Source organism: Athene noctua, chromosome 13 (assembly GCF_965140245.1).
Source record: "Athene noctua chromosome 13, bAthNoc1.hap1.1, whole genome shotgun sequence".
Taxonomy (NCBI): Eukaryota; Metazoa; Chordata; class Aves; order Strigiformes; family Strigidae; genus Athene; species Athene noctua.
This window is the reverse complement of record NC_134049.1, coordinates 13,581,385-13,595,005: the sequence shown is the minus strand read 5'-3', so window position 1 is coordinate 13,595,005 and position 13,621 is coordinate 13,581,385. Positions and strand designations below refer to the sequence as shown.

The window sequence follows — 13,621 nt, the reverse complement described above, 5'->3', positions numbered from 1 at the left end:
ACTATGGGATAACAATGCATTCAGATGAGTTTGTAGTTAATGTCTCCTCGTACAATTTTAAACATTTGGAATTGGAAGAAGCAATTCCAACACTACAATTCAGAAGAATTGATTTCATGGGGATTTTAAGTTCAGTCTAAATCACAGCCTTTGTATACAACCAGGCCACTAACATTGTAGGAATACTTGTACAGACTACAAGAAGTTTTGAATTTTATCCAGGTGAATATCTCATATCTGAGTGCACATTTACACCTGAATATTTCGATTCTGACTAAACATTATACATTCAATGTGTATTAATAAGGTGTACGTATACTTTATATTTCATCTCTGTTCTACATATTTTATACATATATATGTAATACACTTTTTTATAGCCTGTGTATTTCTGTGTCTTTATATATGCATGTATGTGCCTGTGTGCATATAGATTTGTGTTTGTTGTACTCATGGCTGTACATCTTTAGTTATCTATAGTTATGAAAGTATATGTATGTGTAGATAGATGGATAGATGGATGGATAGATAGATAGATAGATAGATAGATAGATAGATAGATAGATACTATCTTCCTGCTTACACATTTCCCCTTTGAGGCATTTTCCAGATCAAAAGCCATTGGTGCCATTCAGGAGCTGCTTTTGCTTTTGCTTGGGTCACTCTTCTTCCTTCTCTTTTTCTTTTGAAAAGACTTTTAATCTCGCTTAATGTCTGGGCCTCTTTTCACAGATGTGAATGTGCAAGCTGCTCTGGCTCACAATCCATGGTTCCAGGTGCTGTCTGGACCTCCTTTTCTCCAGTGCAATCACAGAGTTTTCAGTCTGGCATAGTACTTCTTTCTTGGCCAAGGCCCCCCCCCCCCCCCCCTCCAAATGCTATCACCCTCATTCTTCTTTTCCTTTTGTCTCTTCTTGACAATGATGACTGTCCCCTCTTTAAATCAGTTTTGGTCTCCTTCCCTTCTCCACTTACACATAATCTCATTTGTGTATGTGTTTGCCTACACATAATCTCATTTCAAGAAACAAATTTAACTAGTCTGTCGGTCTGGACAGCACACATCATTTGTGTTTCAGAACAGAAGTATCTGCATCTCCTCTCCTCTCCTCTCCTCTCCTCTCCTCTCCTCTCCTCTCCTCTCCTCTCCTCTCCTCTCCTCTCCTCTCCTCTCCTCTCCTCTCTCCCTCTGCCCTGTCTACTATCTCCTCTGTGAATTCTGAGGGACACCACCATCATTCTGTTTGTCACCCAAGCACACATGATTTTTGTATTGGTCTCCTATACGTTCACATCCAGGCTATGCCAAAGGTTTTTAAGATTCTTTCTGCAGAAAATCTCCCAGATGTATATCCCTTCCCCTTTAATGCTGAATTATGTAATTTAGTGAATTTCAGGCTCAGAATTTAGCAGGGTATGGCTTCTATTGTGCTTGTCTCTGATAAATAGACATCATCTGCCAGTGAACATGTTTAATATTTTCACCTAATATTGTATGTTAAAAAGAGAATTGTGTTGGAAATTTAATTCTGAAAAACAAGCAGTAAGATGATAAATGCTGTGAAAAACAACTCCAGTCACTGCAGTGCTTAAAGTTTTCTAGTCTTGATTTTATATCAATTTCCAATTACCACCACAAAGACAGAACACCAATGTTGATATAATTAAAAGACATATAAGCAAATTGAGAATTGAATACACATTTCAGACCTTAGAATAAACAATCCTAATAACCTTTTTACACCATTAAGGAAACCTATTTTTTTTGTTCTAAAAAAGGGCATACTGGCACTGGCTGAGCAAGGACTAGCAAGTTGTTGTTTTGCATGGAGGTAGAGTTGGCAGAGAGAGTGATTATTCTGGGACAAGTAATCCCTACTATCCCTGTATCTGGTTTAGACTGTTTCTCTTGCTGTATGTTGGCCAGTACAGTCACTGGATGAAGCCTCAACTCTTGGTTAAAACCAGAAAGCAACAGCATAAATGCTGCACTCCCATGCCCTCTGGCAAGTTGTAGAAGTAATGATCCAAGCGGGTTTAGGAGTTTTATTGCGGCAGGGAGGCAGCAGGGGTCAAATCTGCACCAGAAGACCTATAACTGAGTCTGTAATTCTTATATGGGCAAAACTGCAGGGATTTCTGCCTGATTAAGGATTGCATGATTGAGGCCAGTGACATTAACAGGCACAACATCCACTCTGCATCTCAAAATGGTGACCTAACATGAAAGAAAAAGCCATGTAATCCCAGCACTTTCTTGCTGGTAAAAGTGGCTATATGCTTCCCATACACATGCCAAGTCTGTAAATGGAATTTATTTCTCATTTTTCTTCTGCTATCAACTTTCCTGTTGTATTTAATGCATGTCTTTTGCCTGTATGGGCTCTGAACTTCACCAGTATTGTTTTGAGGCTGCATGATCAATAAATGTCAGCTTCTGAAGTGCTTTGCCAGTTTAGGTATCAGAAATGAAAACATAAGCTTCAGCTCTCTTTTACTGGTCATGACAAATCGATTCTTTTCGGTCTACCTTGCATTTCTATCACTTCATCCGTCTGAAGGGAAGTGGATTTCTCACTGTTACCTGCTGTTAGGCCAACCTGAATTCCAGAATCTTTTCAAAGGTTTGTGGTTAAATTTGTCTGGTGGTCATGTGCACAGTAAAATGGGAACTGGTGGGATTCTGAATGTGCAAAGACTGGGAAGGCGAGGCTGGGATCTGCATTAGCTTGCTTTAACTGTTCACAGCACCAAGCTGAATTGCACATTTCCTTGGGCTAGTACCTTTATTCGCCTTTCAGCCTTTGAGCAGGCAGTTTGCAAATCTGAATCCAACAGTTCACTTATATTTTGAAATATTTTGTGTTCTGGCAATTAAAAATAGTAAAACAAAGACCGTACATGCACGATGAACATGCACTTGTAATTACAATTTGTACATGAATATTCATGGTTATGCAATTAGGTGAAGCATTATATGCTTAAATGGCCACTTGGGCACTTTATGGCCAAAGAAAAAAGTAACCATTCCTATGTACAGGTGCATATATGTTTACTTTTAAAAGGAATAACAAAGAATTGTTGGATCCTCAGTGCAACGATGTATTTGCCTCCCCAGAAAACAAGAGGGCCAACCTGTGGTGAAGGAAGGATTTTTATCCTTGCTGCGAGAAAGCTTAGCAGGATTGTTTTCCCATTACTGTTCTGAGCATCAGCACAAGTTCAGGAATGGATTGATCTGAAGGTATACTTGTAGTTCCCTAAAATACACCCACCATTTACTCTATTTTACAGCCAGCTTTTGCTGAGACGCAGAAGTGCAGCACGCACTGCAACTTAAAAACTTAGCTTTTTTTCTCCAAAAGTCTGTTAACAAACACTTTCATTGTTCTTAGGGCTTATGACACATATGAAATGTAGTACTTGCATTTTTTCAGAGTTAATTAATTGAGCATGCATTGCTGTCTACTGAAATCTGTCTCTGAGATTTCCAATTAACTTTTGCTTAATTTCTGTGTTCTGGAAGTTTTAAAACTGTCAGCAAAGATGTTTTACCAGTCTTCACAGTATGACAGTAATCTGAACCCTAGTTTCATTAAAGGGTGGAAAGGGATGCCAGTTACATTCCTTTTCCTCAGATCCCATAGGAGGAACTATGAGTGAGCAAAAGCTGCTGCTGCAAAGAAAAAAGAGCATGTAAAATATGTATCCACAGGAAAAAAAAAAAAAGAGAATTAGTTATCTATACAGAACATATACAACACAATTAAATCAGGTTCCATTAAAATCAAAATAAACAGCATGAATTAATGAATGCATTTTGTGATGAACACTTGGGTCCCATTGCTCAAGCACGCTTTACAAGAGGCATTTTAGAGAAGTCACTTTGTGGAGCAGAAGCTGTCATCGACTGTATGTTTGTACCACATATAGGGGCAATGACAGGAGACAGATCTCTACTCCGGCATCTGGATGTATCCCAGCCCTTCTGCTTCCCTGCTGGGTGACCTTTGGCAAGTTTTATCTCCTTTCATTGTCTCGGTCTCCCCATTTGCAGAACGGGGATTATTTTTATAATCTCTGAAAGAATTTTGTAGTCTACTCAGGAGTAGCAATATTTAGGAACAAAGCATTATGTTAACAATAATGTGTGATTTGCGTGCCACTTCATTCCCCAGTATGGACTTAAACGAAATTTATGTGATATACTGGCTTGTGCTGGATCTCTGCACAGGAGTGAATCTTATCCAAGATCAATATAGTCATTCCCCAGTCCTGTGGTTTTTATGAGTTCCACAACATGAAGAAATCAGGTCCTTCCACAACAAAAGCACTATGCCTCCACCATAATTGTCAAACTTGGGAATTGTATAAATACTAAATTCTGCTTTTTCCAGTGTTTTCCACTGCTTCTGTAACTGATAATGAAATTACAGCCTTACTAATAACAATATGACATCCTGGCCATGTAAAAGGTATGTGTGAATTGTCAGCAAATACAAGTCTGAGTGAAAAACGTGCAGGCCTTCACCTGTTGTTATCCTGCTGACTTCAATAATGTTATACAGTGTTTTCATAAAAGCACAGGAAGTGGTATTTTTCAAGTTATCATTTTGATTTTCCATAAAATACATCAACAGCATTCATTTACAAAAATTGTCATGATGTTCTTTCTATGGGAAATTGAATTTTTTGGGGAAAAAAGCACTTTTGGCAGAAAAATATTGTTAAAAGAAGTAAATTGAGTTTTCCAGTCAGAAATTGTAATTTTTTCAATAAAAAGTAGCATTTTCAATGGAAAATAAAAGAGGAAAATAGTTTCTGTAGTGCAGGTTTGTTGAAGTTTCCAGCTGCGTGTGGCTGCAGGTTAAGGACAGCCTGCAAAACCACCCCGGGTTCCTGCCTGCTCTGCAGCCCTTGCGTGAACCTGCTTTTGTGTGAAACAGCTTCTTCACGCCTGACCTGGAGCCAGTTAGGGCCAATGCAAAGCTGTCGCTGGCAGGCCCTAAGTGTGCCCAGTGTGTATGTGTAACGAAGCTGTTGGAAGAGTTCGGTTACAAATGCTCCCTTTCCCTTCTTTTACCCTCCTGTGTCCCCTTCTTCCCTCTCTTTGTTTCGTCTCCCTTTTTCTCCCCGTTCCGTGTCAGGAAGGGCCACCTCTGAAGGGCCGGGGGAGCACAGCACCGCACCGGCAGAGACTAGTGGGAACAGCAACTACAACAGTGAGTGGTTTCCAACAAATTCAATGGCTAATGTAGGGTGCCTTGGGTGGTGGGATCTGAGGGTGCTGGTTCCAGCCTTTCCCTGTGCATGGTTTCTCTCTTGAATGGCACATGATCCTTTGGACCCCAAACCTGAGGGATGCTGAGCCAGAAACTCAAGGGAATTGAATAGTTTCATACAGCGTTTCAGACTTCCCAGGATTTTGTCGTTTGTTAACTGGGTTAACTTTTTTAACCCATCCCAGACCTCTGTTTTAGCGATGCAATTTATAGTGCTATATCTTTTAATGCCAGACTGTGTGCTGCAGTCCTGTCTGATGCTCAGGCTGTGCTATCTGACACCTCCAAAACACCACACTGGAGACCTGAGATGCATTGCCTTCTGCTTTTCTCTAACATGGTGCTCCTGAGGTAGATGTCCTGACCTCTTCTGATGACTGAATACCTTGTAAAACTTTACGTTAAGCCAGCACTTGGTCACTATGTCCTGGGCAATTTTAACTTGAGTAATCATTCAGGGCCCAGAATTGGAAGTTATTCCTCATTTTCTTCTCACTCCTTATTTATGCAAAAGCCAAATAACACCATTTACATTTCCTTGGGCATATCTCATCTTCAGTTATAAAAAGCAGTTACATTTCCTAAGGTTTGGTTTGCTGTCTTGATCTACAAGTTAGATAGCTGTGACTCACTGTTAAAGAATCTCTGTGTTGTTTATGTTTTAGCTTAAATAATACTTTGGCATTGTATTTTGACCCTTGTGATAAATAACAGACACTGTATAAGTGAAAAATGCTATAGTACATTATTTTCAGCAACCATTGCCTCCCCAGCTGCTTTGTGCTGAGGTGGATTAGAAGTTGCTTTGAATCACCCTGTGGCCGGTTGAGCTGGTAACTGTTTTACATCCCATTCCATTTTGATGACTATCAGGAAGGAGCAGTGCACCTCTGTACTGATGGGTTGATGATGCGTATCATTAACATTCTGAGGACCAAATCAACTGGTATCATCTGTCTGTGGTAGAACTGCATCCCCTTATACCCAAAACAAATTTGATCTCACACAAGAATTTCTTCTTAGTGCAGTCTGTGAAGATAGTTCCTCTAATGTATCGGTATTTTCTCCTTTAATATATTTTGTCATATGTGTGGGTATATTTACAAAGCATGTGTAGTTAAATGTCATTGAAAAATATAATTAAAAATCAATTAAGAGACCATTCTAAAAATAAAAGGTTGTAAAAATGGAATTTACAATAATAACCAGGCTAAGCATTTGACATTTACATGTCTGTACCAAATAGTGATTCCCTTGTTAGCTGTGCTTGAGTGACAAGGTGCTCTCTTATCTCCTAGATATAAATTCCAATATTCTTGTTATTGCTGGGACAAATAAATACCTGCATAAAGACTTCTTGCACTGCCAACTAACATCAACTGATTAAATTCAGACAATTATTTTTTTGTTCTTATCTGGGCCCAATGCCGAAAATAGCCCATTGTATGAAGGGCCAGATTTTGCACTCAGCTTATGCTCCATTAATACATAGGAAATACCAGTGTACTGAGACAAGTCTAAGCATGGAGAAACATTTTTAAATGTTTTCATTTCATATATGAAACCTGAACATATTTAGAAGCAAGCATGGAAGAAGCATTCGGCCTATAACACGATATGATGGTGATTGCAATTGCTGTGATGAGACCTCTCCAAGGTCTAATGACACAGATGCATGAGGTGTGTTTGGACCTTATGAGATACAAAAGTCCCCATGACACATTTTGGCTTCCACAGAAATAGAGTCAGAGAGAGAACTGGCAATGTCTCCATGAAACCCCTTAGGATGTGTGTATGTACATGTGTAACTTACACCTGTATGGTCTGGATCTATAGCTGTGCTTACAGGAACAGGCTTTTAAATGGTATGTAATTCAAGAACTGTCTTGCTGTGGCACCAAGCATCTCAGATTTATATCCAAACCTTAAGACTTTTTACTTGTTAATATTCGTAGTCTGCTTCCCCTTCCTCTTTCATCTTCATCACAAACAGTTGGCAAGTGTTTCTGGGGGTCCTTCTGAGGTTCTTGGAAAAGAAGTGGGGATTAAATGTATAAAAAGCATTTTAAAAATCATAAACCCATAGAAAATAGTAGAACCAGTGATAATGTCCATCTGTGATGATTCCATGGTTGAAGGGAATGGGGCAGGATTACTCCTTGAAAGCTCCCAGCCTGTGCCTGTGGCTGTGCCAGTTCTCTTCCTGGGCAATAGCGAGTCAAGATGGGTCGTGCTTCCCAAGCAGGTTAACTTGCCGCCTGCTTTGGCATCAGCCTGGGAGAGCGGGGAGGTTCTTCTGGCAAGCTGTGTGCCTCTTCCTGGGGGAGATGGAAGGTGGGTGGCACTTGCTACAATGGACCCTTCCTCTCAGGCTATGCGTTACAGTGAATGTGTGAAACATCACATGTCCTTCTGTTTGATTCCTTGCTGGTTGGGTTTTCCCCTTGCGTCTGGCTTTGGTCTCCACAGTTTAGCTCTCAATTCCTCAATATATACAAAGACCAAAAAGAATCAAAGCCCTCTTCAAAATGTGACATTCCAGCCTTTTAGAATTTGGGCCATACCAAGCGCCTGTTTCCCCTGTTTCTGAGTAACCAGAGGCTTAGCACATGCTTCTCTGTGGTCTCATCGGTTTAAGATCCAGAAATCAGCCCCTTTCTTTTAACATTACTTGCTTCTATGTGTCTTAAGATCATCATTAAAATCGTATTGTAATACTCAATCTGTGTTTTTCCTAGTTTTTAATCTATGGATATGCTTGAAACAGCATACTTACACTACACATGTTTTCTGAGTGTGGGTTACTTCAAGTATTTTGTTCCTTTTTAAAGATTTATTCTCTCCTTTTTTTCATCCCATGTTCAGATAAGTTACACAGGTCATTGTGACATTCTTGTGACACTACAAGCAGGAAGCACGCTGTTGTAGTCCTCACTATACATCTCTTTCTGAACCATGTGATATGTGCTCAGACTTGGATGGAAGATGGTTTTTTTGTGTTTGCATATGAACATCTGCTTCAAAATCCCAAGCCAAAAAAGACAAGAAGCAAATTAAACTATTTGTTCTTCTCTCTCTCTTTAATATCAAAGTCAGTTCTTACATGCTATCTAAGCTTCCACTTTTGATCAGGAAATATTAAAAATGGATCTAAACAACTGACATCTTAATCATATTCCTTTGTGAAAACAGGATAAGACTGAGTGAGCTGGAGAAAAAAGCAATAGCTACTTTGCTGCTAACGCACACATCAGCAGCCTGTGCTATTAATTCTCTGCCCTGCCCTTAGAGCAGAGAGGTCTCCCTGTCCCTCCCGACAAGCCCTGCTGCAGAGCAAGAGGCTTGTGTAACATTGTGCAGCTTAAAATCAATCTCTGCCTGCATCGAAGCAGTATGCGAACAATTCCCCATTGCTCTTTGATTTGTGCTTGAGACCTGGAAAAGGGGGAGTTTTGAGGATGACTCAGATATTCCTTCTTCCCCCTGGGCTTTCTTGATATGCCAGCCCAGCAAGTAAGTCACTATTCTGGGGATGCCTCTATTGCAAGTTGTCAGTCGCTTTCCTCCAGAGTGTCCTCTAATTTTAGAAGAAGCCTTTAATAAAAACAAACAAAAACTTACATGTTTTCACAATCCTGAGCAGATTTTTGGACAAGACGTTGTTAACTCTAGGAGGAAAAACAGTAAATTGGATACTAGTTGGATTCAATCAATGAAAAATTAAAAGATAGTAATTAAAATGAGGTTTAGTTTTTCACAAGAAATTGATCATCCTACACAAACCTGATATAATTCTTGGATGAGATCACAGATTTAGATGCTAGTTTAATTAGAGTAGCTGTGCAAATATAACAAATTTTTGTAACATGTTTGATTCAGTTCTGAAAGATATTCTGATTAAAAAATTAACTCTATACGATTGTCAATAACATGCATTAAAAAATTGAATAAAAGCTAAATGACAGATCTCAGAAAGCAGTTGTCAATGTGGAACAATAATTGAATGTATTTTGGTGGGCTTCTGGTATTAGACTCACTCCTATCAATATTTATATTAATGATCTAGAAGTAAATACAAAGTCACTGCAGATAAAATTTGCAAATGACAGAAAAACTGGCAGAGTGGTGAGTATTGATGAGGACACAGCATTTATAGAGAGTGATCTAAACCATCTGACAAATTATTTTAACATTTCTAGAGGAAGGATGAAATTTATCTCCATATTATCTGCAAGGGGTTGTTCTTTTTGAGGCAGCCTAGGCCCTGAGAACTGAAAGATCTGCATATGAGTCAGGAGATGACAGTTAGGGTCTGCCAAACAAAGGGAGCCAAGGAAACAGTAGGTATGATGTTGGATTAGGTGATTTTCTGACCCTGGGGTTAACTGGCACAGCCTCGATCATGTCCATACAGCTCAAATGTAGCATCCTCTTGGATAAACTGGCTGCATCCAGCCTGCCCACTGGGGTTAGTCCTTGGGCTCTGCTAACTCCTGTGCATGGTTTGAAGAAACAGTGTTTCATGCTGGCCTAACAGTGTGGTACCAGTCAAGTGTTCTGGGCAGTCACATGCTAATATTGGCCCCATACCCTGGTTGGTTTACCGATAGAGTTATAACTAATGAGGCAGAGTAGTCAGTGTGAGGGATGATGAGAGCAGCATTCAGCACACCTGCTGCCTCCCTGCTGCCAAGTTTCTCATCTGCTGCAGCAGAGAATTTCTAAGGAAAGAAGTGATGAAGAACAAATGTGATACCTTTTCTGCTGATGAGGTATCTCTCAGAGGCGAGAGGGCAGCATGAGAGGAGACAGAAATGACCCCAGAAGTGCAGAAGGGAGTCCAGCATGGTTTCCAGAAAAAAATCAGCACCTCATTTCTATGCATCTGAATTCAGTTCAATGTTTTGGTTTTAACAGACAGCCAGCTTAGGTCAGTGAAGAGATTTTAATTTATTTAGTGAGGTTTACATTGGGCTTTGCAGCCCTGTGCATTTGCATGCCACAAACCATTCTCTTTCCTTGCAGCTTAAGGCCACTAAGGAATGGAGTCTGTTGTCCTTAAGGGAGACACAGAACTATGAGGACTCTTTTATACTTCTTCTCCTTGTACTAGCTCAAGTTTCATGGATAAGTTAAGAGCTGCTCTTCCTCCTGCTTTCAAGTTGGCCATCTATCACCAATACCAAAAACTCTTGGAACAGAAATATTGCAATGGTTTGGGGAAGATCTCACCATGCCTTTAAAGGGGTGTGAGGTTTAGTGGGCAGCTATATAAATGGCTTTGGTTTATGGACTTTACACACTATAAAAAGTCAGCTTGCTACCCACAGTCTTTAATTAAAGTGCACTGTACTATTAAGGGTGATGTTGGAGTTTTGTCCATGCCAGACAGAAATCACCCAGCATAAATCTTATTTAGGACACAGTTTGGGGGCAAAAATCTCTGTATTTGTATGTTCTATTCCAAAACGATCTGTTTGCAATAAAGTGACAAAGAGACAGCTCAAGTCTCACAACTCATGCCTTTTCAGAATAGTGCAGATCTGTGCGTCTTTGAGCTCCCACAAGAGTTAAATAACGATTTTTATAATCATTTGTAAAGCCATTCCCTTGGTTGTGTAATAGCTAGTCAGGAGTGAGCCAGCCACACATCTCTTACAGCACAAACTTCCTAAGTGAGGAGTGAAGGAAGTTCACATATCTTCTCATGAATCATACACCAATTTCTGATTCCAGAGTCACATCACTGCCAGAGGATCATGACAGCATTCCAGGCCTCCTCTTTCTTAGGACTTTGTGGCCACCTATTGAATTCACTATGAATTTTCCACTCTCTGTTTAGGGTTTGGCTCTGTGTGCCAAGAAATCAGTAGTTCTTTGTCTCTCCTTTTACTGAGGGAGCCTAAAGCAAAATGCTCCCATATACTGAGGATTTAAATAGCTATACACAGTAAAGAAAACTTTATCAGTGAGCTGTCTGACATCCACCTCCTCTATATGTGCTCTGCAGGTCAATCATAACCTCTGTGAACCCAGAAACCAACCCAGCAGGCAGCTTCATCCTTACATCCCTTACAACCCACCGTTGCCTTTTTGGTTTTGATTACAGTGGCTCCAGTCAGAGTCTCTCCTTCCTCTAATTGGCAGATATTAAGCTGTCATCTAGAAAAACAGTAGTTACAGGGGAAATCAGTATCTCTAAGTCACAGAAACTCATCCAAATCTTTCCAGGCTTGTTAAACTCACTCCCAGTTTTCATGAGCTGCTGTATAACACCTCACTAACACTGTACAAACATCCCAGCAACATGGGGAGAAGAACCTCCTTCAGACCAGGAAAGCCCCCTGAGGCTAGGTAGACAGAAGGACCTGCTTAGCTTCCGAGCTACAGCAAGGCTGCAGAGGCTGCAGTTCCACCTTGGCATGTAATATTGTAAGATTTATTTTGAGATCTTATCAGCAATTCACTGTGGGCTGCTCTCTGCTGAGAGTAATTCATCCATCAATCTACTTCTATGGCCACATTCCAGCCTGCGCTGAGGTGACAGTTCAGTTGTACTGATGATCAGCCTCACATACGCATTCCCCCCTTGGTCTGATTCTTCTTCTCTTATGATGATTTAATTGATTGAGCACACTGGCTTCTAGTCAAGAAGCTCTTCTCAGCTTAACTCTCACTTAAAAAAAATCACTGCTCAACATCTCTGTAATTAGAGTTAGTTGCTAAACCCTGTATCCAGGTGATTACTGCTATATAAGAGGGACATATCTTGAACTGATCAGATCAGGGATTTAAGAAAAATGCACTTGATCCATGTTTCACAATTTGCTAATATCTTCTACTTTGGGTATTTTTCCTCTTTTTTGGTGGCTAAATAAAGCTGGATTATGAAGATCCACGTAGAATTAGGACAGTTAGGGGTTTTTTTATTCACGTCCCTGCTGTTTGGGAAAGCTCAATATGATTCATTAATATTGCATTTACAGTGAAAAGGGACTCAAAAGCCAAAGAGTTCAATTATATTCTGAAGTCTGCAATGCAATACAAAAATGTGCAGCGCAAGGAATTGCTGTCGTGGTTTAAGACCAACTTCTATTGCCTAGTCAACAGCACTGTTCTCGCCTTTATCCCACAGTGCAGTTGTTTCATAATGCAAACCGAAACCAAATGACATGATTTAAGGGTTTCATTCTGTGTCTCATACTTGATTCAGGTTCACTGAGAGGGTCAATAAACTAAAGAAATCTTTGGGACCGATGTCCCTGATAGTCTGACCCATCCCATGCACCGTGTTGACCCTACTTCCATGAAGGTGTGTATTAAGTGTACATGTTGAAAAGCTCTCACTGCATAAATTGAACTGCAGATGGGTAAAATGGGGGAAAATAAGCTAAGTTTCCTTTTCTGTTTTTGCATTTGCTTGGTCCAATAGTGGCATTCAGAATGTGGTAATCTGCATCTAGAATTTTGGAGTTATGACCTATCCCCTTCCAAACCTGCCTCTTCCCCTTCATTATCCCCTGCTCCCCTAGGACGGGGTGAGAACTTGCCACTGATTGCAATAGGAGCAGAATCATGCTTTATATGCAGAGTAGGCTACTGAGTTTCCTGATGCAATGTGATCTGGTTGCTAGAAATTATGATACATATGAATCGAATTATTTTTTTCATTTTTCTTTGTAGGAGACACCAAAGTAAAATTTGATTTTGCTGGATTTATGGTTTGATCAATCGCCCTATTAAGACTAATGATTCCACTCTCTGACCTTGTAGGGCACCAGCTATGAAATTTGATATGATGGTCCAAATATTTTTACAATACAACTCTTAGCTAGTGTATGACAGTCTATTGACTGAAATACCGTCAATGCACAAATGAGATTATAACCACAGAAGGTCTTGATTGCTTTGGTCTTTTATTCAATACACTCCCCTGTTACAAGCAACTTCTTGGCATTTTTTTCAAGATAGCCCGGACATTTCTTTTCTGACAAATGATGCATTAGTTGATTGTATAGACAGACTCTTTTCTGCAGTTTTTTCTATCTTTAGAAGACTTATCTATAATAGGACTATTGTATTTGGTGTCTCTGCACTGTTCGAACCTTGTACACTGTAATAGCCTCTTTGAGCCTTATTGGCTGTTCAGTTTTCCGGAAAGTCTGATATAGCTGTGATGGAGAGAACCAGTGCGTTTTCACATTCTGGTGGGGCAATGTTCCATAGCTGGAGAAGAAGAGAAGGAAGACTTTAGTGCTCAACTTTCATTTCATTTAAATGAGGAGAATTGCTTTAGTTCCCCCATAGGTATAACAATTATTAAGAATTTATATTGCTAT

At 40.0% G+C, this 13,621-nt stretch overlaps 1 protein-coding gene across 10 annotated transcripts in view; it reads left to right on the top strand.

The window, feature by feature from the left end:
* The window catches only part of MEGF11 (multiple EGF like domains 11), a 285,557-nt gene that overhangs the window by 147,312 nt on the left and 124,624 nt on the right, over window positions 1–13,621 (top strand). For 8 of the 10 annotated variants that reach the window (XM_074917685.1, XM_074917689.1, XM_074917687.1 and 5 more), the window contains exon 7: window positions 5,148–5,222. The exons of the other annotated variants lie outside the window; for them this stretch is intronic. In XM_074917685.1, coding sequence (XP_074773786.1) covers window positions 5,148–5,222 — 75 coding nt within the window. The remainder of the gene's footprint in view (window positions 1–5,147; window positions 5,223–13,621) is intronic. 10 annotated transcript variants of the gene reach the window in all.